Below are 26,438 nucleotides of genomic sequence, written 5' to 3'. Positions count from 1 at the left end.
GTGTGTCCCGGCACCGTTACACAACGCGCCGGGCGGTTTAAGCCCGCTCCCCGCCCGCCGCCGCCGCCGCCACCGCCGCGCAGCGCCGTCCCCGCTATATAACCGGGGCGGCCGGCGCTGCGCCCCGCGGAAACACGCGCGGCGCCCTCGCACGGAGCGGGCGCCGGCAGCGGCGGGGTTATGCGACCGGCGCCGCGCTGCACCGGCTGACGGGCGGAGGTAACGGGGGGCAGCGCTCCGCGGCGTCGGGGCGGCCGGCCGGGAGGGGGGCTTTGTCACCGGACCGGGCGTGCGGGTTCCCCGTCCATGCCGCTGCCGGTCCGCATTGTTCCGCCCGGGGAGCGGGGACCGGGGCCGGGTCCGCACCTGTTACCGCGGGGGAGCCGGTGGCCGGGCGGCCGGGCAGGGGGAGCCCCGGTGGGAGGCAGCGGGCGCCGTCGGGGCGGAGAGGGAGGGCAGGTGCCCGGCGGTGACACCCCCCTGAACCGTAATCTGCTTAAACCGCCCGGCGCGTTGTGTAACGGTGCCGGGACACACGTCCCCGGGGTGCCTTTCCCGCTGCTGACACGGCGCTTGTGTCCCCCCCCGTCCCCATCCCCGTTCCCCGGCAGGCAGGCGCTCGCCATGACCAAGTCGTACAGCGACAGCGGGCTGATGGGCGAGCCCCCGGCGCAGGGCCCCCCGGGCTGGGCGGACGAGTGCCTCAGCTCGCAGGACGAGGAGCACGAGGCCGACAAGAAGGAGGAGGACCTGGAGGCGCTGCCCGCCGAGGCCGAGGAGGACCCGCTGCGCAACGGCGAGGAGGAGGACGAGGAGGATGACCTGGACGAGGAGGAGGAGGAGGAGGACGACGACGACGACGACGAGCAGAAGCCCAAGCGGCGGGGCCCGAAGAAGAAGAAGATGACCAAGGCGCGCATGGAGCGCTTCAAGCTGCGGCGCATGAAGGCCAACGCCCGGGAGCGCAACCGCATGCACGGGCTGAACGCGGCCCTGGACAACCTGCGCAAGGTGGTGCCCTGCTACTCCAAGACGCAGAAGCTCTCCAAGATCGAGACGCTGCGCCTGGCCAAGAACTACATCTGGGCGCTCTCCGAGATCCTGCGCTCCGGCAAGAGCCCGGACCTCGTCTCCTTCGTGCAGACCCTGTGCAAGGGCCTGTCGCAGCCCACCACCAACCTGGTGGCCGGCTGCCTGCAGCTCAACCCGCGGACTTTCCTGCCCGAGCAGAGCCCGGACGTGCCGCCGCACATGCCGGCGGCCGGGGCGCCCTTCGCGGCGCCCCCCTACCCGTACCAGTCGCCGGGGCTGCCCAGCCCGCCCTACGGCACCATGGACAGCTCCCACCTCTTCCACCTCAAGCCGCCGCACGCCTACGGCGCCGCGCTCGAGCCCTTCTTCGAGGGCGGCCTCCCCGACGGCGCCAGCCCCGCCTTCGACGGCCCGCTCAGCCCGCCCCTCAGCATCAACGGCAACTTCTCCTTCAAGCACGAGCCCGCCGCCGACTTCGACAAGAGCTACGCCTTCACCATGCACTACCCCGCCGCCTCCCTGGCCGCCGCGCCCGGCCACGCCGCCGCCGTCTTCTCGGGCGCCGCCGCCCGCTGCGAGCTGCCCCTGGACGGCCTGGGGGCGCCCTACGAGGGCCACCCGCCCCACGAGCGGGTCCTGAGCGCCCCGCTCAACGCCATCTTCCACGACTGACCCCCGCCACCCGCCCGGGCCGCCGAAACCGCAAGCAATAATTAGGATCTATGCAATTTTTAACCTAGCGATGGGCCAATTACGAAGTATATAGGAGATCTCTATTTTTCAACCAACGTTTTCCTACTTGTTACCTTTCCCATGCCGAATTATTTTGTTGTGATTTTGTACAGAATTTTTAATGACTTTTTATAACGTGAATTTCCTATTTTAAACCATGCAGCTTCATCGATTTTTATACATACTGGAAAGGTAGAATTATATCTAATTTATACAAAATAATTTAACTAATTTAAACCAGCAGAAAAGTGCTTAGAGAAGTTATGTTGCCTTAGCACTTCTTTCCGTTCGAATAGTTAAAGAAAAACAAAACAAAAAAAAGCGCAATCCGGGCAATTTCTTTCCCATGAAAGTCTTTTTTTCTTTTTTTTTTTTCTTTTCTTTTTGTTCCTTTTCCCCTGACAGTAAGAACCAGTTCCCTAGCTCTTGAGAAGATATAAGAACGAGAGACTTATTTTCTATTAAAACATATCAATTCAACACATGACTTGCACAAACTTGTATATAAATATTATGAGCAAATGCCAACACCCTTTTTAAATCAAAAGCTGCTTGACTATCACGTACAATTTGCACTGTTTCTTTTTAGTCTTTGAACCCCTCTGCATTCCGTGGTGGTTTTTTTTTTTTTTCTTTTTTCTTTTTTTTTCTTCTTCTGAAGAGAACTTGAAGATGTTAATGTTTCCGGACGATATAAATGCATGATTTTATACATATTCACAAGATCCGTGGTTGTCATATATTCATCTTATAAATTGGAACCTAAAACTAATCAGGTTGTTGAAGTTGGGCTATATACCTATTGTAGTCGATTAGTACGGTAGCTTGAAACAAATTCAAACCATTTAATCCGTAATTAGAACAATAGCTATTGCATGTACAATGCAGTCCAGAATAAGTGCTGTTTGAAATGTAATGCTGGTTCAACTGGAATCAATCTGTACTGTAATTTTGTTTGTAATCCTGTATATTATGGTGTAATGCACACTGGGATTTTAGAGAACATCCGTCCTTTTGCAACAACATAGTATTGAACATTTGGTCGAATGTTGCATTTCTCCTTAAATGTGATTTTTTTTTCTTAGTGTAATTCCTATGGGATTATTGTTTTATTGGGATAGCTCATGAAAGGTGCACCACTTATTATTTGTAGAATAAAATTGGCGTTAAAAACAACCGACCAGCACGGGAGCGGGACCCGCGTTCTTCGCCTCCCCCGGGGGGCTGGGGCCAAACGCTCACGGCTGCGGGGAGAGGAGGAGAAGGAGGAAGAGAGGGGAGGATTTAGGGGACGGGATTGGGGAGGGGGGGCTCGCGGCTGGGGTCGCTGCCGGTTGCGCGGCCGAGGAGCGCGGAGCGGCGGCCGCGCCGTTCGCCGGCGGGCAGCAGCGGCTGCCAACAGGTCGCCGGCACCGGGATCGACTCGCCCGGAGCGGTGGCCCCGGTGGCCCGTGTCGGGACGCGGCCGTCGGTTTTCAGCCCGTTGGAAGAAACCGGGCCGGCCTCGGCGGGCCCTTCGGCCCCCGGCCGCCGCCGCTCGGGGATTCTTGCAGTCGGGCAGGGGCCACTGGCGTGCCACCGTCTTTATTCAAAAGCAGGCACAGATGTTCCTTCTGCAGGGGAGGTTTTAATTTATGAAAATGATATTGGTTATGCATGAATGCGCTCCGCACAACACGCGCCACTTCCATCTGATGAGAGGAATACCGCAGAACCAGTGCCAATGTCGGGAACATATTCTGCGAATTTAGTCGCTTAAATGTTTAATGAATATTTGGAAGGCATTTCCAATCCACAAGAAACCTTTTCAATTACTTTTTTCTTTCCTTTTTTTTTTTTTTTTTTTTTTTTTTAATTTTCCGTACTTAATAACGAAATTCAACTCTGCTAGCCAATGCAATTTACTTAAAAGATCTAACTGGGCTGACTGTCTGCTATAGCAATACTTTAGAGGAAATAATATTTTAATGTTATGAGCGACCTAATAAGGAAAATTAATTAGGCATTTTGGTAACTGGAGGCTCCACTTTACAAATCACTTGTGAGTTTTGTTATTTCAATTAGTTTAGGGTTGTTTTTTATTTCCCCTTATAAATTATTGGATTTTTTTTTTCCTCATCAGCACTGCTCCTGATGCCTCCTTGATATTTATTTTTTCTTACTGTTAATATCAGCCCAAATCCTGAAATCTCTGCTCATGACTCCCACAGGAAGGTCTATCAAGGTCTCTTTCAAAGGAAAGAATTACTCACACCATTCCTCTCTTATGAACATATATCTAATTAACTAAGGCTATAGTGGGATTATCTAACTTCCTCATACGGAGGAAACCGAGGGGTTGACTCATCCCCAACAAACATGCTGGGTAATCCAGCGGAGGCCTAGAATGCTATTTTTGTAGCTCTTTGGGACAAGTGGCCTTCCCCTTCTTCTTTCTGCCGCACTTCTCTGACAGCAGAAATTGTTCTGCCCCTGGTGCATGCTCGAGAAGAAGGCAGTGGGGCCATCTCTGCAGGAGCAGTGCACCACAATGTTCACAGCCCATGGCTTCACCCTTCTGGTTTTTCTGAAGCAACAGGACAGGACTGGGGGACTGCTGGTCCTTGCTGCCTGTGGCACAGCCAAGGCCCCAGCTATGATGGGTCACATCCACAAGTGTGCCAATTCCTGCAATTATTTCAGCATTGTAGCTCATCAAAACCAGATTCACCTTGACCTGAATGGTGGCTTTTGACATATTAAAAATATAATTCGTCCTCCTCTTGGAAAGAAAGGGTTATTAACATTGCAGTGCTCCTTCACAATGAAGAACCTTATCAGATAGTTTTAGAAATTTCAGAGCTACAGTCCTCCTGTATTGGGTGTATATACAGCACGTAGAGTAATAATCTCTCAATTCTCACTCATTCCTATTCAGGAAGAACTCACAGAAATCAAAAATTGTTTGGTGAACCATCAGGGAAAACATGTGGAAGTTGGTCTTTGCTTCTATTCACCAAGACAGATCGGATAGTAATTATTTCAGAAATTAACAAATGCTCTACACTCATTCCTTAGCTGAAAATCCCAAATAACAATGTCTTAAAAAACATCTACCATGAATACATATTGAACCAGTGATCTGAAGACCTACAAATAGACTGTTCTTTAAATATGTACATAAGTGTTTTTTAAATAATTCATATATGTATTTAACAAACTGTCAGAAGCTATGCAATACAAAATTAAAACTGACAATGCTCTCAAAGCGTTCTCTTAAGTATTTAGGTTGCCTACAGGGTATGTAAAACATAGACTTCCAGCCCTGCCTTTCAGTTTCCTAGACTGTAGCAGTTTGCAGCATAATTACTGCATTTTGTATGAAATAAAATAGAAGAAATTACATTATACACTATTTGCTAACATTTTGGTGACAGAACAACAGAAGATTCATATTCAAACTTCATTATCTTAAAAGAAAGCATTATCAACTTAGTGGAAAGAAAAAAATATGTCCTCTAGTGAATAAAATCTTGTATTATATTCTTTTCCATTATCACATTTTCCTCTGTATTTTATTTTATTTTTTAATTAAGATTGGTTTCAGCTCCTGATGCTCTTGGGAATGATTTACACTTCAGACTCCATCCCTGCACAATCTTTTCATTCCTTCTTGTTCTTTTCTTTGCAGACATCTGTCCTAAACCAACTTGTCCATCTCTACACCTTCAGACTTTCTTTTCCTTATCTGATCTTCTTTCTCTTTCTCCCCCTCCCCCCCCCCTTTTTTTTTCCCAGATGATTTCCTTCTCCTTTTCAGGCATACAGAATGATATATAGTAACGGTAATGCTCTTCTCTACAGACTGTTGCTACTATTTTTTTTTTCTTCAGAAAAAAATAATTTATGACTTCATTTACTTAAAAAGATTGATATTCTGCTTATCATCTCTTCTTTGAAGACAAGGAAAACCAATACAACAGAGATGAACTAATGCTGGTATTTCTAATACATTCCTTCTAGAGGAGCAAGGCAAGAAGAGCTAATATTTGGGAATGAAAAGCTGAAGTATAACTGACTACACACTAAACCTTTATTGCACAAACAGACACTGTAGCCAGAAAAACACCAGACAAGGACACGCTGCCAATTTTAAAATTCAGATTTCTCCAGAACAAATCTCTACTAGTAGCTGAAACAGGCCAGCTACCAGAAACATACAGTCAAATTCTCCAGAGCGGGCAAAAGGCATTTTCCTCACAGCCTCCTCTCATCTTTTCTTAATTCCCATTCCCTAACTTCAGTATCATACCATCCATGATTCAAAAACTGGCCTTTCAATTTCTCACCTATTCACCTCATTTGATTTTTCTTCTCCTTGTCTTGAGGGAGAGGATTTATTTTCCAATAGCTTGCTTTGCCTAGTTGCTCTCTTCCAGTAATCACTAGCCGTACTTCCCTCACTTGCTGTTCCTATCCAACCTCTTCTCCTTCCTCCCTTTACTACATTCTCCTGGAAGAGATTTCTGAGACTTTCACAGCTTCTTAGCACAGCGAGAGATGACTTCCTTTATGCAGTGAGGAATGCTGTTAGTTAAGGATCATCTCCCTGTTTTCTGCTGCTTCTTGACCGGGCCCAGAGGATGTTCCCCCCTTGTAGCTTAGCTGCGTGTCCTCAAGGTCAGCACCCTGACACGCAGTGTCCGCTCTGGGCTCAGACTGTGGAGAACCAGCTTTGAGAAACCACAAAGGCCTCCTCAACCTGACAAACAGACTTCATATCCTGGCTTGACCTTGGACCTGCTTTGTCACTACAGACTCCCCTGGTGGCTGCCGGACTGGCACTGGCCATGTTTGCTGCCACCAGGCCTGCCCCTGCTGACTCTGCTTCCCAGCTTGATGTTGGACCTGCCTTGAAGCGATGGATGTGCCCGGCCATCTGGGCTCTTGGCTGAATCTGGCTACACATGGCCCTGCTCTCAGGGACATGGGACCCCTGCCCTTCCTGCTCCTTGACACTCCTCTGATTTCAGCTTCCATGGCACTGAGGGCACTAACTAGCCTTAATCGCCCTGAGCAGCCCCACCTGCAACCTGCCCAAGAGTTATTTAAGCTCATCCTGGAGGGATCTCACTCTCTTGCCTCAGAGATGCTGTAGGATGCTGGTCTCCTGTTCAGTCACAGCCCTGACTGGTGCCAAGCCCTGCTGCTGGTGCAGAGCCAGGCACGCAGCCTGATGTCCTGCCCTGGCCTCAGCCCTGCCTCTTCACAGTGAGCCTGCCAGTGATCTGTGCTTCAGCTGGTGCTGGCACCCTCCCCTGGGTGGCCTTGCTCAGGTACTGTGTGATGGCCTCTGCCCAGAACAGCCCTGCTGTGCTCACCCTGGCATCCCCCTGGCTCCCTGTCCCCTGGGAGCAGCTAGCCCTTGCTGTGCCCTGGCAGGGGCCTTGTTTCCCTTCCTGTGGTGCCCTCCTCCTTTCTGCTCCTTCTACTTTTACTTGAGCCATCTGTTTAAAAAATATAAATGTGCTAAGTTGCTAAGGCAGCTCTACTGGCTCTAAAGTAAAATGGCCCAACACCATCAAGCCTTCCACTAAACCGTATCACTAAGCTCTAAATCTAAACGTCTTTTAATGACCGCCAGGGATGGTGACTCAACCACTTCCCTGGGCAGCCTATTCCAGTGACTAATAACCTTTTCAGTAAAGAAGTTCTTCCTAATATCCAACCTAAACCTCCCCTGGTGCAACTTTAGCCCATTCCCCCTTGTCCTGTCACCAGGCATGTGGGAGAACAGACCAACCCCCACCTCTCTGCAGCCTCCTTTAAGGGATCTATAGACTGTGATAAGGTCATCCCTGAGCCTTCTCTTCTCCAGGCTGAACAATTCCAGCTCCCTCAGCTGCTCCTCGTAAGACTTGTTCTCCAGACCCCTCACCAGCCTTGTTGCCCTTCTCTGGACTCGCTCGAGCACCTCAATGTCCTCCTTGTTGTGAGGGGCCCAAAACTGAACACAATATTTGAGGCGTGGCCTCACCAGAGCCAAGTGCAGGGGGAAGCAGAGCCGAGTACAAGTGCACTTGCATATAATCGTATTGACTATGTATAGTATCATATAGTATATATGACTTGCATATAATAGTATTTTAACTCGAGGAAAAATGGTCTGCCCCCTACTTAAGGGACTGTAGGGACTGAGGACTTTGTTAGTAAACCAAGAGTGACCAGACTTGCACATAGTAACACATCATGGGAGGAACATGCAATTCTCTCAACTTAACTAGTTTGTTTTAATCTACTACATTTTATTATCTTAAGTTACTGAGTTAAAACATTTCCATTGCCATTACTTGGAGTTTTAGAACTTTCAAAAACATTAGTTGAAGGATGTTGCAACTCCCTTAGGAGCGGTAATGTTCTTCCTCTGAATAGTTTTTTATGGCTCTAAGAAAGTTATTAGCTCATCCTTTCCTGTACCTTACATGATAAATCTAGTGACAATATATCGTATCTGTAGATGGGATGGGCTGGTAAATGGTCCCAGAAACAAATACGAATGACAGTAGGGGTTATAAAGAGCATACTGCCTCAAAATAGATGCAACTAAATCCATTTTTAAATTGTGCCTCCATTTTAATGGTTTAGCTTTTTGAATGACATGAATTAAAATGTATTAGAGACTACTGATGTCCAAAACAAGATGCAAGTTTAATTGAATCATCTACTGCTGTACCAGTGATAAATTGGTAAGGCGGCAAGGCAAGGGTGTTTTGTTTATTTATTTTTTTTTCTTCAGCTTTTCCTGCCTTGTTACTCAGTCATCTTTAGGTGGAAAAAAATATTAGGCAAAACTTTTGTGGTTTGCACATTTTAAATTGTTTACGCTTTATCTGATTATTCTGCAGTCAAGATACTTATATTTCAATACAGGAAATCTAAGGGATAATGACAAAGTTGTAATAAGACAACTGTTAGCAGCTTTAAGCAATCAGAAGCTTTATGTGATGTGACTCAGAAAGGCAGGTTTGTCAGGGCTACTTAATTAAAGCTGAATCAATGGCTTGGTGCAAATTCAAAAGCACTTACAGGTTGTGTATTTAGCAAATGTTGAGAGCATGCTTTAAACTCAAAGTAATAGATGGAAATGAGTATCAAAAATCTGTACCACAAATCTTGAAATGGTCTTCTTGGCTACATAATTAGCACTTGGTACAGGTTTTTATGGAACTATTAGAAAAGGCAGCTTTATAGTCATGAAATCATCTGTCTCATGGGACTTTCAGCTGGTTTGACTGCAGACAGATTTGCCTCTCTAACAGCATTTCTCTTCTAGAGAGACAACCACTGCAAAGAACCTTGGATATCCCAGCATAGCTCGAGCTGTTTGTGTCACTCATGGTCGGCAAAAGGCAGTATTTTTATTTTAATGCTCTACTTCTTGGTTTTATCTCTACTCCTATGTATTTGTAATAAGATTACTAAGCTGCTTGTTTAAGTGTATTTTCCCATGCATTAGTAAGCCAGCATGACATTATACAACCCAGAACTAAAAAAAACCTTGCTGTTTTCCACTGAGTTAAGCCCTGGCAGGCTCAGAAGCACCTTAGAAACTGGGGTTGCTAGAGGAGCTCTAATGTGACTGTCACCAGTGCATCTTGGAGCACCTGTGAGTAAAGCAAACAGTAACATCTATCCTTTACTGAGGGGGAGGGAGTAAAGCGGTGCGTCTCCCTCCCCTGCCTTTAAGTGAGGGGGCTGAGGGATGAGCAACAGCCTTCCAGGCACTCATCCTGCACTGTCCCACGGGAGATGCTCCAGGGGTGTGTGGTGCTGGCACCCCCGGAGGTGTGTGTGTCCCTGAGGCTTTCACTGAGGCCTATGAAGTTCTGCTGTGGTGCTCCGGGCTCGCTGCGGTGCTGACCTGATTTATCTGAACCACAGGCAGCACCTGGGAGGCACCTGGCCTCTCGTAGCAGGAGAGGGCTGTTACACTTTCACGTCACTTTTATGTCACTTTTCTAAAACCAAATGATAGTAATATCGGTGATAACATAAAAGCGGGAACACTTCTGAGAGGGCTTACATGAATGCGGGCAGCTGGAGCGTCTCTGTGGCCTTCCTGAGGGAAGTGAAACCAGCTGGGCACGAAGAAGCCACAGGGGTCCGGCGGTGCCAGCACGGTGCCGAGGGGCCCCCAGCCCTTCGCTCACCGCGGAGCGGGACGTGGCGCGGGGCCGCCGCCGCTCTCCCTGACGCCCGGGACGGCTCCTGACGGGACCAGGGCCGGGCCCCGTCCCCTGCCGCCCTCCCCTGGGCGGCCGCGGCCCCGCCCGGGGGAGGAGCGGAGCGGGCGCTGCCCTGGCAGCCGGCGGGACGCGGCGGGGGGCGGCCGCCATGCTGGGCGCCGCGGGCCCCTTCCTCCGCCCGCAGCGGCGGGCCGGGCCCGAGGAGCGGCGGCGCAGGGTGGCCCCGCTGGCGGCGAGCCCCCCGCCGGCCGAACGGGGAGAGGAGCCGCTCCTCAGGGGCATCTTCGAGATCGGCAAGAGGAGCTGCGACGTGGTGCTGAGCGCCCGGCGGCTGCGCTGGAGCCCCATCGTGCCCGAGAGCCCCGCAGGTGGGACGGGCCGGGGCAGTCGGGCCGGGGCAGGGGAAGGGCCGAGCCGTGCCGTGCCCGTTCTCGCAGGGCAGGGCAGCGGGGCTTCCCGGCACGGGGTTACCGCGAACCGCCGCCTATGAGGGGGTTCTGAGCTCCTCTTCCCCCTGGGGTTGTCCTGGTGCTTAATGAAAATAACAGTAAAATAAAGTACCTCATAGCGCAATGAGCGACTTGCAGCCGAAGTGCGCAATCGTGCAAAGAGCCTTTACTTCTTAGCAGGTGGCGCAGAAATACGAGGTGCGTGAGATGTGCCCATGTAGTCCCTTCGCAGCCTGGGCGGAGTGGTGAGGGGCTTGGGGTCCGGCCGCATCGGCCGCCACCGGCGCACCCAGAGGTGCCCCGGGGCTCAGGGTGCCTTGGGACATCTGGCATGCTGTGAGGGTACGCCGTTGTAGGATGTGGTCAAGTGAAACAAAGTTCATCCCAAAGTTCAGAAGGAAAGGAACGCTCCCCAAACTTGTACGGATAGTCTTTTTTATTATTATTATTATTTTTTATTTTTATTTTTCTCTCCTAGAAACTCTGAAAACATAAAATCACTTTCAAAACTGCATACGTACTCCTAACAGTGCCCGTTTACTGCAGTGCCTTCCCGGTGCTGACGTGAAGGATAAATCGAAGCTGCGTTTCGGGAATGTGGTTTCCAGACAGCACAGCTGTGTTCTGTTACGGCACAGTTAACTTCAGGCCTAAAACTCTTGAGTTCAGTTTAGCATTATTTCTGAAGGATCTTAAAACTTCATACGGGAAAGGTGTGGCTGCAGAGCGGTGTGGAAGGCTGTCATTCCGGTGCTACTGCTGTGGAGGAGTACTCAAGTAACCAGAGCTGAGGTTATGCTTCACCTCATGTAGCGTGTCGGGACACCAGAGCTACTCAAACCAAGCAATGTGGTGCCATGCGCTGCTGCTGGCTCTTGACCTCTGAACGGTGTAACCACATTCATGCCGTGTTGTGCAAAGGCGTAAATATCTGTGTTTCAGTAGGGCTGTTCAGTTCTGACCATGCCTGTACTGCTGTTTGTACAGGCCTTCCTTTTGTGCAGCCAGTTTCAGTAATGCACAACTCTGTAGCCTCTCCTCCTTGCCCTTTGGGACTACCTACAGGTCTCTATACACGTGATCTGAAGTGTAATTTATGAATTATTTAGTGCCATGTGGAACGCTCTAGTTTGATTGCCATTTTATGTGCTAGCTACTTTAATGTAGCTTGAATCGTTGTTTATCAGGAACTGTAAGTCCATGATTGTTTTTAAATTGTTACCAGTGAAGGATTTTAAGGTACAAACAAGAAGAATGAATTTCAATACGTATTGCTTCATGCTTCCAGGGATGGGAATACAGTGTTCTCTTGTTTTTCTATGAAAAGTCCAATCCACATAAACTGCTACTTTATGTAAGAACTTTTCACCCTGAGCTTACTCACACAGACAAGGGGAGATTTTCTGTCTTAGTTCCTGCAAAACAATGAAGTACTCTGTGAATAAAGTCAAACATATTGTGGATGACAGTAGTAAGTAGTGGTGACAAGTTGATGTCAATTATACCAGGATCTGAACTTTTACTGCACATTCATTAAATAGATGCCGATACCTGTGACTCCTTCCTTTGGGCTGGCACAGCTCTGTGCATGCCTGCCTGTGTCTGTAGGTGAGCTCAGTTGGAGCTGAGGGTTTCACTGTGCTGGGCTTGCTGCCTTCACAGGGATGGATCCAATGGAGGGCTTGTCTGTTTTGCCTTCCATCTTGGACGCTGGAGGTCAGGATGGTATTTGTTTGGCAATCACAGAGGTCAGACAGGGATTTTGGAATTTGGATGTTTTTTCTCTCACATTCTTGTATCCCAGTAGCAATTACCAGCATCAGTGTTGTGAGTGTGGGACGTGCTGGTGCTGCAGGAGCTGCCCGTGACTGCCTTGTTCTGTGTGACCACAGTGCAGCGGTGGGGAGTGTGGGCTGAGCTGTGAAGGTATGGGAGATGGCTGATGGCTATCTGAACAGCACGTGTCACTCAGTGGCTTGTTCCCCTGCAATTTGGCTTAAGCATACTTTCTCCAGACCAAAAGTTTCATAATGTAGTTTACCTTAGGCTCGAAAAGGGAAAACACACTTTGCCAGGTGGCCTGAACTTGACGCTTTGTGTCTCCTGCTTGGTCCTGTATGTGCTAATTCTTCCTGTTTTAAGACAAGACATTCTATGGCAGTCAAGTCAGAGAAGTGCCAGGTAGTTGCTTTCTCCTCTCTTCCCTCCCACCTCAGCAGTTCCCCAAGATTACTCCTGTCTTGCTGAAGTCCTTGCAGTTCTGTGGCTCCCATCGTAAGGCAGCTCATTCCACCATGGCTCTTTCAGCTCAGAGCTGCAGCTTAATGTTCCCAAGTACATGACATCTGCTTTTCCTGGGTTTGATCACGTAAACCCTGATGTGAGCACAGTTCTGCCCCGCCACACTGTTTCTGTGTAGCTTTTGGCCAATGTGATTACCAGGCAAACTCTTCTTTACTCCCCCCTTGCTTTCTGCAGCAGCCATCTCCTAGAGGGTTTTTGTTACCTCCCCGCTCCAATAAGAACAATCCATCCCAAGTTTCCTGCGTCCTCTGCGATAGCAAAGCCATGTGGCTTTCCTATGCCAGAAAAGTCATCACTGCAGTTAAGGAAAGGCAAGACTTCTCTCTCTGTGTTAATAAACCAGTCTCAAACTGCAGGGCTTCTCATTCTGGATGCTACTGCAAAGCAACGGCAGAGAAAGCCATCCAACCGAAGTGATTCTGTCAAAAACAGATCTGAATATTAGCTGTGATTTTTAGAAATTTCCAGAAGATAATACACTTGACAGAATGACAGAAAAATAATTACTTGCATTTGAGAAGAGATGCTCAGAGTGCAGTATTTTTTCACTGTGGCTAAAGTTTAAAAGCTAATAAAATATAGGGGATTAGCAGTGGTGGATGTGGGTATTATATATATTTTGGAACAGTTCAGCTTTCTTTATTCTGATCTTCCAATATGACTTTTTTTTTTTCTCTGTTGAATGTGAATGAGAACTTCAGTCCTGATACTTCCTTAAAGCCTGCAGCATCTTTTTGAAGATTTTCAACTGGGAACCTCTGTGGCAATTTCAGTTTTTCAGCAGATTTCTATCAGATAGGAAGTGGAACAAGAGCAGCACTGACTCAGATTTTTACTGGTAATGGGAAGCCTAGGGGCCTTTGATAATTACGAAAACCTTTTTTTAAGTGTAGTTTGTTGTGTGTTTAGTGTACTGGACTCAAGGGTATGTGAACACATTCTCTCAGACTGACAGCATGTAGGCTGGACTGAGTATTTGGGTAATAAACCTGTCAGATAAACCCTTTTTTTTAATATATATATGTATATATGAGTAATTGAATACAATATTCTAAATTAATTGACTGACAAGAAAGTAGTATCTCTGGAGCAATCACGAGGTCACTGTATTATTGACTGTATATTTTTATCATGAGGTAAAAAAGATCAATGTGTAGTATATATAGTATCATCTTCTTGATATGCATTTAAATTAAGAATTTATAAATATTTTATGTAAGTGCAGCAATAAGGAAAAAATCACGGATGTATTGAAACAGTGAAAGAGTTAGCAATAAAGGACTTAAAATTAATTCCGAGTGCATAGTGGCCTGCTGCCAAGGCTATTTAGGAACAGATGTGGGTGAAATAGATACCAATAGTCTGTTTGGGATCTCTAAAGTAAGACATCTGTCAGTCTATTGGTCAGACAGGAATAATGGAAATGGGAACTGGCTGTTACAAAACGTGAATTACCAAAGTTGTACGTTGGTCAAACTGAAAGCTTTTGATTCTCTGCCTGACGTGTAGAGAACATAGTTTCTCTAAGTGGCTTATGTATTGTCCAAGCAGGAAAACTATTTTTAAGGAAAAGACACAAAAATAAATAATATAAAGTATAACTGAGAGTGTGATGTGTATCTATCACATGGGTATATGGCTTTAAGGTATAATTTGAAGGAAGAAATCATACAGTCTTAAACAATTCCAAGGTGTCTAAACGTGAAAGAAACTCTCAAATCTTTTTCAGGGAAGTCCGTAAAATGCCTGTCTCTTAGATAAATGCTGCATTAAACTCTGAAAGAATGTTAATTTTCAACTTTTTGAAAAAAAAAAAAAGTAAGGAAATTGAGTATGTTAATTATCAGTCTTGCAAATATGTTTGTTATTTCAGGCAACTTCCGGACATAATGTCTTGATTCTCTGTGTGTCGTTTTCCTTTATCAGCCGGTCAGTCTGGGAGAGTTCGTGGCTAGCTGTTCGTGGAACAATTTACATTTCTTCATGTTTTCTGCTGTTTTTCATATACTTCACATGTTTATGCGCCTCTCTGTGCACATTGAAAGGGATTAACATACCCTGGGCATCTAGTAGGGGCTTTTGTATGTATTTTGATTCTCTCTATCCAAAAAGAGCAGATATTAAAATCTTTGTTCCAGAAAATAAGTTTCTTTGCTAGGTCTTGCAAATTGCATTGCCGCATGTTTGGGTTTACATGCGTGTTAAACAGCATGCATTCGTAACCTGCTTTGCAGTGTGACGTGGGTTTGAGCTAACAGGATCCCAAAGTTATTTAGCTTTCACACAAGTAACAACTCTTCTTCATGTCATTTATGTTTTAATAGAAATGCATTTCTGTTGCCAATATTGCGGGTTTTGTTATCATAGAGCTCCGGTAGCCCATAAAATGGAGAGTTTTAGACCTGCCTAAAGGTGGTGGTTTTTCTCTTTATTTTTTTTCATTCTCCCGTTGCACTAAGGAGTAATCAGGCTTTGCTGTGCTGTTTCTGTTGGCAAGGCAAAGCTCAGCTTTCTTCCTTGTTTCCTCCTGCCTGGTGAGCGAGGGATGGTGGCAAGCCAGGCCGGGCTGTGCTGGTTGCCCGGGCCCAGCAGGCCTGGTGCAGCAGCGAGGGGGGCGGCAGCAGAAGCAAAGCAGGCTGCAAAGGGCGAGGGTTTTGGTGAGGTGCCACACGGTGTGGGGGGGCTCCGGGGGGTGCTGGAGGGGGACACCAGGGAATGAAGCCACAGCTGCTGGTCGACGTGCAGGGTCATGCTGTGGGGTACAGGGCAGGAAAAGCGGGGAAAGCCAGAGGAGGCATAATAAGGTGGTGAGGTAAAAAGAGGTAGGATGCAAATTCATGTGCTAAAGTATTTTAAAACAAACAGAAAACCCAACTTATCAGTTTCCTGTTCATAGAATAACTGCTAACTCTTTGTGCTTCGTGCAAAGGTGTGCAAGAGTTAACTGTTTCCTTTGGAAGAATCTGAGAGTATACATTAAAAAAAAAGTTGATATGCTCACCAGTCCTTGATATCCATGCTAGTGCTATTTTGATGACCATGATACAGGGCTAAGCATCCCTTCTTCATTGGTAACTAAAGTTCCTTTCAAACCATTAAAAACAGTTCACAAATTCCTTTTCTAAGCATAAGTCTTGTAGCTCAGTTTCTCAATTGTCCGTTCTTCAGCCTTTGAGGAATGTTATTTTTTCTCTGCCTTGTTTACATTCTAGATGCTGTTGCAATCTTTTTCTTGGTTGTCACTTTTACCGTTTGTGTTCCTCTGCTGTGCACCTTTACATTTTTTGTATGTTGTCACTTGTGTTACCAGCTTATCTTGGCTTTCAGGTGTAGCTTACTCCCATGACAGCAGTTCTCCCTGATCAGACCGCTCAAGTCTGTCTGCAGCACTAGCCATACTTTCCCAAACGTTTGGACAATGTTTGGTTTCTTTCATGTAGTCCCTCTCATTTAGGAGCAGTGCTCTTTAAATGTCCAAGAACCTACAGAACTCTGGAAAACATGCCATAAACGTTTTTTTATTTTTATTTTTTTATTTTTATTTTTATTTTTTTTTAAGCAACGTCTGCAGGAAATAAATACAAAATCTTACAAATAGCTTGTCCGTGCAGACCCTGAGACCACCACCTGCTTTCTTTGCCTGTAGCTCTTTCTCTCCTTGGTGTGTGTGGGGTGAGGTTCTGGAGTACCTGCATGGGACAGCAGTGGGGATTTTGCTCCCTGACTGGGCTGGAATTCGGGATATGATGTTCTTTTGCATTTTCTTATTTTGTATTTTGACAAAAGACATGCTTAGATTAAGGCTTTTCTGTCTTTATTTTGCAATTATAAAACAGAAATAAAGTAGGGAAATATGTCTGTTCTTGTTGGAGTCAAAATAAAACTTAGGAAAGCAATTTTCCTTTCATTGTAGATGTCTTGTTAACTATATATGTTTATTTAAAAATGTATATTTGTTACATTAAACAAGAACAGCAGGTAACTAATGGCTGTTGTCGCTTTTATGCCAAAACAAGCAAACAAGAACTGGAGACAAGGAATCCATTTTTGCTTGCTGTTTCATTTAGGTATATACAATTATATTAGGCCCTGTTTTTAGAGGCACATTTCTATTTCAATATGTGTAGTACTCTAAAAAATATTTGTGTCCTTCTTAGACAATTTATGACCCTAAATAGCTGCAAATCTGAGAGCATAAACCTGAAGAATTGGACAGTCTTTGTGTACCTTAACATTTGTGGATCATGGATCTAATGTTTTTCTTTCAAAGAAATCAGTGGCCTTGGTTTTTATGACTTATGTTTGTAACAGTATGTGCAGACAAAAAGCCATAATGTGTTGAGTATCTGATACATGTATTACCATATTGCCATAAGGAACTGCTATTATGTTAGACACCAACTGATTTCATGATAGTGTTGGATTTCTCTCACATATGCTTATGTTTTTGTACAGATGATCCTTTAGGAACATCTGCTAGTTTTGTGGTGGTATCTGCTGTTTCCTTTCAAAATTTGACCTTTTTTGTCATTTACTACTGGGACTCCTATAGAATTGCATTACACTGGGATCTTTTTCTAAATTGATTCCTGTTTCACAGATGTTAACTCTCGATTTTTCGATTTAATTGGGTTTTATCATACTCTGGCATGCTATAGACTTAAGTGCATCTGTAAAGTTGATAAATCAACCTTTTTATATAGAATTTCATTATTATTATTTAAATGTATGTCAACCTGAAATAGATGACTAGAACTTCCCCTTTCCCACTGTTTAGGTGGTCTTAAAAACACTTGTGTGTGCAGACAGTGTGCAAGGACAGCATTTCTCAAACTATTTCACTAGGGAAGAAGTTCTGGAAATCCTTTCTCACAGATTGGGGACCCTTCCTCTGTTCAGTTAAGCACAGTTCATCCTGTGCAGAGTGATAACAGCTTAGGATCACATCTGCAAGTGGAGCTGAATGAGTGAAGCAGCAAATACAGCTGAAGCTCAGCTGTGGTGTGCGGCTGCAACTGGCAGCGTAGTCATGACCCTGTAAATGCAGCCCAAAAGGGTTCTTAGCCTGTTGGAAGCTTGTCCTCTTGGGTGAATAGGCATGCTCTATAATGATCTTTCACATGTAGATGGGCCTGGGTAACTGGATTTTATATAGGTTATGATAAAGAGTTGAAGGCAATGGTGTTTTCTGTTTACATGGGACTTCAGCTTTTATTATCAAATGGTTTTGCTGTAGCCCTCTGCAGGAAAAAAAAAAAAAAAGTGTGTTGAGCTTGTGTTATTTGGAAAAGTGGCTGATTATTTTGCTTCCAGTGTATGATGTATGTTTCTATGAGGATAGTATTCACTTTCACATAACACTGTTCATGGTTTTAAAAATTAAATACATGTTTGAGACTTAATATTTTGAAAGATAATTGGTCTTCTTGTATTTCTTCGGCTTTGTGTATCGACATGCATTCTCACCTCTTTTATTCTCACCTACCTTTTTATTCAGAAGTGTATTAATTCCAAAGGTGATTATGAAGCTAGAAGTAATTTACTTCATATTTTTCAATGACAAATTTGCCAAAGGAAAAACAAAGTCAACTCATTTAATATGCAGTTGTCTTTCTTGGTTGAACCTAAAAACCTAATGTGTTTTCTTATTATTAAACTATGCAGATTAAAAATGCACTGCTTTTACTGAATGAGTACATTTTGCTCCCTGTTATGTCTCAACATAGCTGTTTTCTTATTTGTGTGATTAAAAATGAGAGGGGGAAAAAAAAAAAAGTAAGTCCAAAAGTCCATTGGAGAAACAAGAAATGTCCCCCAAACCTGGAATTTTTGTGGTGCTAGAATTGCCAACAGTGCCATTTCTTCTTTGGAGAAGAATCCATGCTGCATTCTCTACAACATCCAAATCCCCATTATTTAGTTGTCTTTCAGGAGTTGCTCACGTCTGATGTAGAAAAGTAGTCTATAGGTTTATCTTTTGGGAATGAGTTTGGTGCTGGGAGACGAACACATTTGTTTAAACTCTTGAGCTGTATTTGTGTCTTTATCGTGCTTGTAAGTGGGAGTGTTTTGAAATGTTTATGTAGGGATTGAGGGTAGGCTTCTGAATTGATTCTTTCCCCATGTTTTCCTAGTGTGTTTCTTTTTAGGACTGAAGAATATCCTGTTTTTTTTTTTTTTTTTTTTTTTTTTCATAGGTGGGTATTTATGATTTTTTTTTCCTTGTGATTTGTATTTGTCATCCTAGCTGAATGTTACCAAGTATTCCTGTGTAGTGTGCATGGTAAATGCCAAATATTGAATACTTTATTATGAATGCTAGAGATGAAAGAAAACAAAATCAAAACACAGAACTCATATATATCTATGTATGATGATGTAGTTCTTAGCAACTTTGGGATTGATACATTAAATATGTAAGTCCTTAAGTTGCAAAAAAAAACCAAGAAAAGGCTTCAAGCCATACTAATTTGAGGGTTTTGTAATGTGATTGCAAGCCAGAGCTTGCAGAATATTGCAAACAACGATGTTTCATTTTTTGTAAAATTGGAGCTCAAAATCTAGAGTGGATCAAAAGTTATTCACTTGACCCCAAGATAACTTGTAGAGGTATTAAAAATTCTTTTCCAGGCCCACCATTTGCTTTCCTTATGTTATAAGGAATTGTTAGTTTTCTGTAGTGATAGCATGGAAGCTCTGTCATGGTCTGCTAGTGTGGTAACAGACAAAGACAAATATGTTTTCTCTAAAAAAAAAAGAATAAGAAAATGTATTTTAAAAATTGTAGGTGTGAATTTTCACATGAGCCTTGCATTATAAAATCTGTAAGGATTTGATGGAATAAAATTCTACTTATGTTTAAGGTCTGGTGGCAGTTCCTCCCACCCCGGCTTCTCATTCACTTGTAGATGGAAGAACATATTAAATCTGACTATAACTGTGTGGTAACTGGATTAACCCCACAGTTCTCTCATCTAGCATGTGGCTGTTTCTTCCCTGTGTGTTGCAATTCTAAACAAATGTTCAGTTCATGAACAGAATTCAGTGCTGAACTCTGAATTTCCCAGCTTTTGTCTGTTCAGGCAGGCTATGAAAGATGGTAGTTACTTAGAGGCTTTTTAGTTCGGAGTAGTTGTCGTAGCTGTCGGTTTGTTTGAACTGTGACCATATATCTCTTCTGTCAGCTCATACACTCAAGTGAGTATAGGAAAGTATGCTTTGCAAAGCTTAGAAAATGCAAAGCAACAGATGTTACGTGCTGCACAATTATACGTATCCTGGAAACAGAGCTTTACACAGTGCAGGCAGTCTTGGAAAAACAAAATTTCACATACAAATGATCATGCTAAAGGTAACAGTAATAAATACTGATGACTAAATATAATGCTGTTTTGCAGATAGTGAGTTTGAGTAGTTAAATGCTCATCATGACATTAAAAACACTTATTTGACAGATGTTTAAAAATTGTCTTTATGTTTTTCTGTATTGCTTAGTATAGCAGAAACAGAATAAGTGAAATATTCTCACTCAAAGTAATGTATGAAAATGGCTTTAAAATAAAAGTAAATTGTATTTTGACTTAGATGACAACTCGTGAATAAAATAGAAGGAAACAGGAAAAAATTCAAGATGAATGGCTGGGATTTTATGTGAAAACAACATGTTTCCTTGACTGGTCTGTTGAGTGTTTTGAAGATGGTTCACCAAGAAATTGCTCCTGTCCAGCTCTTCTCCCTGGTGTGTCGCAGCCCTGCCAGGGAGGGCAGTGAAAGGATCCAGACCTGAGTGGTGCTGGACTTCTCAAGGGCCTGCTCTGCCGCCTCTACATGGTGATTGTACCTGGGGGAGAGGTAATTAGCAAGGGATCAAAATTGTCATGGCACTAGTCAATAGTACACAAACAGATAGGTGGCTGTAGCTGGTGGTAACTCATGCGGACTTCAAACTTTGAACTGATCTGTGGTGCTGTGTAGCAATTTCTGCAGTTAGTATGTTCCGGGGTAAGCCCACAAAGACATATCAACATGACATGTTCCGATAATCAGGAAAAGATTTTACGTAGGTGTATCTTTTTAACACAGTATTGGTTTTATTAAAGGAAAAAGAATGCTTATGAATATTTCACAAGTCACTTAACAGCAATGTGTTCGTTAAATGAGGCTGTGATTAAACTGGGAAGATCCTCCAGGATCTTCCTTTTCTGTTTGTAGATCTTTTGTGATGGAGGAATAGTAACAACTAAGGGTGTGGGTTTTTTTGTGTGTGTTTTTTACAGTAGAACAAACAAAAAATAAACAAAAAGGCATTTTCTTTGCACTTACCTTTGTTGGAGACTTAATTATTTAAGATATGATGGAAACAAGCAGGTGGTCTTTTTGAAGTTTCATCCTTAGGTCTCGTTTTATGGAAACCGTTTGTGGAATGTACCCATACAAGCAGTAATGAGCCGAGGGCATGATTTATACATACACACTTGTTTGTTTTGCTTAAAGCAGATACAGCTTTTTTTTGAACTTGCAAGTTTAACAATATTAGTTTGTGTGCAGAAGCAGACTAATGAAATGAACTTACAGTAGAAGGAAAGCTGTATTTAAATATGTTTCTATTTGTTTTATGTTTCCAGTGTTTTTCTTTCTCTAATATATGGAGTGAAGGCTGCCTGAAAAGTTCATAGTGCCTTTGGTATTAACAGTGTGGTTGGAAAGGGGTATGGAAGGGAAAAAGCTGACATGGGACAAACACAGAGAAGCAGAAACATTGAGTTTGTATGTTTGTGGACTGTTAAAATAGAAATGGAAAAGCATTTAGATGTTGTTGGTTCTGTCCTACAGCACAACTTCAGAGACATGTCCATTTTACAGATGTGACAGTGAATCAAGAATTGATACAATTAATTAACAGTAATTACAGTACTGTAATGTGTTCATCTCTTATTTAACATTATCAGCTTAGGATCAAGATCAGGAACTGTTGTTAGACTGTTCCTAGGGTACATAATAATAAATTTATTCTGAGGAAAATATAATCTATCACTTAAACTGTTGTATGGATCTGACAGAGAGGCAGTTGAGATAGGGCATGGGGGGAGCAGATGGCAGTAGCTTTCTACCTTCTAATATAAGAAGTAAGCCGCATCAAATAAGAAGAACCAGGCTCAAAACAAAAGGATGCAGTGAGTACAACAGAATTGTGAAATGTAGCGCCAAAGGATATTGTTGATGCTAAAAGATTTTGTGGATTCAGCTGGAGACTGAAGGCCTCATTTGAGAGCTGTTAAATACCTAGAAACCACAGTCAGTTCTGGGTATCCCAAATGAAAACAGGTGGGGAGTAGAAGAGTATTAGAGGGAAATAGAAAAACTGCTTGCTCGATTCCTTCTCTTCTCTTACCATCTGCTTATGGCTATGGTTTGACACAGGATACTGGGACAGATGGACTCTTGCTCTGAGCTGATATTGCTGGTCTTATGTACCAGAAAACAGCTAAATTATATTTAAACTATATTTTATGTAAAAGAACACACATTACTTGTCTGCAACTCTACCTGTATTTGCACTACTAAGCAAGGTTTCTTGTAGAATTTGTACGTCAGTGTTTGCCTAGCCTCCATCTGCAAGGTACTTATGTTCATAATGAAGACTTTTGTTCTGCGTCAGCCATTTTAGACTCTGAACTTTTCCATCCTTATTGATGACTACTTGGTCTCTTTTAGAAGAGGGAGATGAGTAAGTGGTGCTGAGAATTTTTCTGAACACTGTTGGAAGTCTTCACCAGGTTTTGGAGTTTTCTAAATCTGAATTACTCTTTTTCTGATCTATTGTTACCTGTTTGTGTATTTTCAGCTGTAGATGGTTTGTTCCCCTCTTGATATGCCTCTTCCTAAATTGCATCTACTTAAAGAATTTTACAACAAATTTTTATTTTTCCTGTAGAAAGAGCTGTAAAGACTCTAAGATAATCATCATTTGGCTTTGTTGGTTGTGAAAGTAGGCTTTCTGCAAAGAGGACAGATGTGAGTCATATCTATTGCAATATATAGCATAAGATCCTGTCAAAGACATAATAACTTGAGTTTTCTTAGTCTCAGTTTTTTGCAAAGGCTGTAGAGTAGCTTGATTTTAGTGATGGTGTAGCTAGTTGACGTGTTTCCGAGGTAGTGGTGTGGATTAACTAAGCTGCTGAATCCAGTTTGAAGATGCACCTGTTAGTGGCTGCATGGGTACTTTGAATATGAATCGCTCTCTGATCCTGCAACCATATGCAAGATCTTTATGCTAAGAGTGAAATTTTCAGGATCTCCAAGCTTATTTAAACCTTGTAGTGATAGCAGTCCCTGTAGATGTGTGACCATTTGGCATAGTGCTAGCATTTCACATTTTGGAGGAGTAAAAATTCATATTTTTTTTTATCAGAGGTTTGAAAAGTATTTTCGTCTTGTGACGTGTGTGTTTCTCCAATAGCAAGAGCTCATCAGAAATTGTGTATTTTGTTAAGTTCATTAGTGGTCTTTCTATTTGATCCTGGTAATTCTTGGTACTCTTTCACGCTTCATTCTTGTGATTCTTTGTGTGATTATTACTTATCTCCCCAAATACATTCAAAAGACTATGAAAATGTCCTTAGGTTTCCATGCTTTGATACAAATCACCTTTAGTGACTATGATTAGGAATACATGTGTAAATGTGGTATGAAGCTATAGTTACAATACCAAAATTAAGAGGAAATGACAATGAATTTACTAATTTGCCTAAAAACAACGGGAGATGACTTGTTTGAGGTTACCAGCCATGCAAAGATGTGAAGCATAAGTCATGGACTGTTGCGGGGTGTTTTTTATGTATTTATTTATTTACTTATTTAGTATTTTTTATTAGTGTCTGTTTTCTTTATTAGTGTCAGTTGTTATGCCGTCTGGAAATGCATACATTTCCATGTGTAACCGAGTATATTAATGCAGTTTGACGTAAAAGTGAAAGTTATTTTTAACTGGTTGTTAATTTTGAATTTCATGGTACTTAATGCTAAAATATTATTCATAAAGCATTTTCTGGATTCTGCATATTATTTAAAATGCATTAACTTATTCAAATTTATGGAGTGGTTGTTACACAAATCTAAAGAAAGAAGATCTTTAAATTTTTGAGAATCTTGTAATAATTTCAAAAAATGTTTTAAATAACCTGTTACCAATATTCTTACAGATCCTGAACTGTGTAACAACATAAAATAGTAAAACAACTCAAAATACCCGCTTCCCCATAATTTCTTAGTGTTTCTTGATTTCCAAAATAACATTGTATATAATTTTCTTATAGTCCAATCAGTTATTCCCCACAATTCATTTTTTCATTAAAACATTTTGTAGAGCTGTTGATATACTTTGCCAGTGTCTTGAGCACATGGTTTGAAATTTAATGCGCTTACATTTATTAGTTACAGTTTTAGTTTAAGTCCAACGTCCATGTATTATTACGGTGTATATTCAACAGTGCTGCTGCTAAATGAAGTAAGCATATCCTTAGCTTGCTGCACAGATACATGGGCACAGGTGGACATCTTGGTAGTGTGCACCATGCAGTGAAACACATGGCACTACACAACGTGGGGCAAAGAGCACACAGTTTGAATTAGAAGTCATTTTATGGGTACCTTGTAAATTTGTGCTTGTTCATACGTGGGCTGTAATTTCTGAAATGGGTGCGCATGTTTTAATGTTGAACATTTGTAATACATGCATCGCTCTAATGTAGCTGCCCTCTGTGGAAAGAGGCAGTATTGTATAAGCCTGTTTATGTCAATATTTTAATAATTTATCTTTATAACTACATTTTGTCTATATTTATAGTAACATTGGCACCCTGTGTACAGAAGATAAAATCAGTGCTGAAAGGAAACTTGCATCCATCTGGAAGCAATAAACTTTTCTAAAAGACTGCACAGTGTTACTTAATCCTGTGATTTCTTACTGTGAGTGAAATTAAGGTTTGGTTCAGTTGTGTCACATCATATTGGTATCAAACCTTTTGTGAGAGCTTTGTCATCGTGTTAAGCTACAGACGAAATCTTAGAATTGATGAAAGTCTGAGAATGTAATTTCCTCAGTCACAGGATTATGCATCGCTGTAAATGTAGCAAGTTCCCTATACCAACGATAGTAATACCAGAAAGATTCTAGAGTATTGTATTTTGAAAGCTTTCTTCTTCGTACAAAGGACTCATTTGTATACTGAAAACTTGACTAAGTATACCTTAAATTTTGTATTGTGTTCTAAGCAATTATTGTTCATACTAAACATATATCATGTTGTATATATTTTTAATATGCCAAAAATGATTTGTGAAGTTAATTAGAGAAATATGAACATTTTCACTAAGAGCAAGGGGAAAAAATATAAAGATCATCTAACTTTTTTTTTTTTTCTTTGTGTTTCTTTTAAGTCTGTTAAGTGGTGTGGTCTACATGAACAAAATGGGATTCGTTCATCCCTGCAGGCGAAGTGGTGTAGTCTTACGTTCTTCCTATTCCTGTGCGGCAAGAGAGCTGAAGCTCACTGGGGGTGAGAGAAGGGTTTTATGCTCGCCAGAGGATTTTGGTGGTGCTGCTGCCATCTCCTACCCTTGGGCGCGTGTGGAAGGTGCAGGCAGTATGATACAAAGGATGACTGAGTTTATGAAGAAATCTCCTAGAAAAACAGACTGAAGATCAATGAGTGTAAAACCGAACATGTAGCTGTTAATCAATGAGAGGTTCATGGATGAGCTTATCTAGCAGCTGATAGCTGTGCTTCAGTACCTAAAAGCATGAATTGCTAATATGCTTAAATTACCAATAGCTTATGAAAGGGAATTGTCTGGTGTTTAGAATGGGATGTCTTTTTTTTTTTTTTTTCCTGAAGAAAATGTTAGGCTTGAAAATCTTTTCAGAAAAGATGAAAATTCAGGTATTTGAGGTGTGCTGAATTTCCTGAATGTCAGACACTGGTATTTAGCAGTATTGGATAGTTTGCAAATCTGTATTTGAAGCTGAAGCAAATCACTTGCCAGTAAGAGTGCAAGTAGAATTAATTATTAACTTGTAATTGATCAAACTTGGTAATGTCATGTGGGCATAGGAGGTGATTTTAATTTTTCACCATTATTTTCTGAAATGGCAGAAGTAATTGTCATGATTATGACACAAATTAGGAGGTACAAAATGGTGTGTATATGTGAGATTTTTCAACAGAGTGTGAAATGAAGCTCATGTTTCCTCTTTGGGGTTTCTTTAGTACCTTTCAGCTCTGCTAGCCCATTGTATTAAATCACCTAAGTCGTTAGATCCCAGTCTTCTGTTTTATTTCACTGATCTCTCTTTTAATTAATTCCATTATATGATAGTGGTGCTGCTGGTCTTTGTAAAACTATCCATTTTATCTGATGCCCATGTCTGCAGAGGCTTTACGAAAGGATGCAAACTGCTGATGTTTGTTCCACTGCATGGACGTTTGTCACATAACTCCTTCCGCTTCTTACAGGAAATGCCACAGAGTTTCAGGCACTTCACGAAAGGTTCGCTGCTACTTTTCCAATCATATTATGAAATTAGGCAGTATGTGGGCCATACTCTTAATGTAAAATGTAGAGCTTTCTATAGTAAATTTATGTTCAGTGACCTCTTTCTTAATGTGATGTTAATGAGAAAATGTAACTATTA

The 26,438-nt window shown here is 42.8% G+C and overlaps 2 protein-coding genes across 6 annotated transcripts in view; both read left to right on the top strand.

Annotated features, from left to right (window-relative positions):
- The first annotated feature begins 55 nt into the window (after window positions 1-55).
- Window positions 56-2,944, top strand: NEUROD1 (neuronal differentiation 1). Its single transcript, XM_035332387.1, has 2 exons — window positions 56-219; window positions 612-2,944. The coding sequence occupies exon 2, from the start codon at window positions 625-627 to the stop codon at window positions 1,702-1,704; it is 1,080 nt and encodes a 359-aa protein (XP_035188278.1). The 5' UTR covers window positions 56-219; window positions 612-624; the 3' UTR covers window positions 1,705-2,944.
- A 3,947-nt stretch (window positions 2,945-6,891) lies between these two features.
- The window catches only part of CERKL (ceramide kinase like), a 55,925-nt gene continuing 36,378 nt past the window's right edge, over window positions 6,892-26,438 (top strand). For 4 of the 5 annotated variants that reach the window (XM_035331485.1, XM_035331489.1, XM_035331486.1 and 1 more), the window contains exon 1: window positions 10,096-10,357. In XM_035331485.1, the coding sequence (XP_035187376.1) occupies window positions 10,138-10,357 (220 nt within the window). In that variant the 5' untranslated portion in view covers window positions 10,096-10,137. Of the gene's footprint in view, window positions 7,080-10,095; window positions 10,358-26,438 lie in introns of those variants that run through there. The other variant, XM_035331490.1, reaches the window with a different exon arrangement.

Source organism: Oxyura jamaicensis, chromosome 7 (assembly GCF_011077185.1).
Source record: "Oxyura jamaicensis isolate SHBP4307 breed ruddy duck chromosome 7, BPBGC_Ojam_1.0, whole genome shotgun sequence".
Taxonomy (NCBI): Eukaryota; Metazoa; Chordata; class Aves; order Anseriformes; family Anatidae; genus Oxyura; species Oxyura jamaicensis.
Note: the sequence above shows the minus strand (reverse complement) of the source record. Positions and strands in the feature narration are given on the sequence as shown.

Bases quoted from the DNA above. Each gene is read 5' to 3' on its own strand.
- NEUROD1 (XM_035332387.1), top strand. From the start codon at position 625: ATGACCAAGTCGTACAGCGACAGCGGGCTGATGGGCGAGCCCCCGGCG.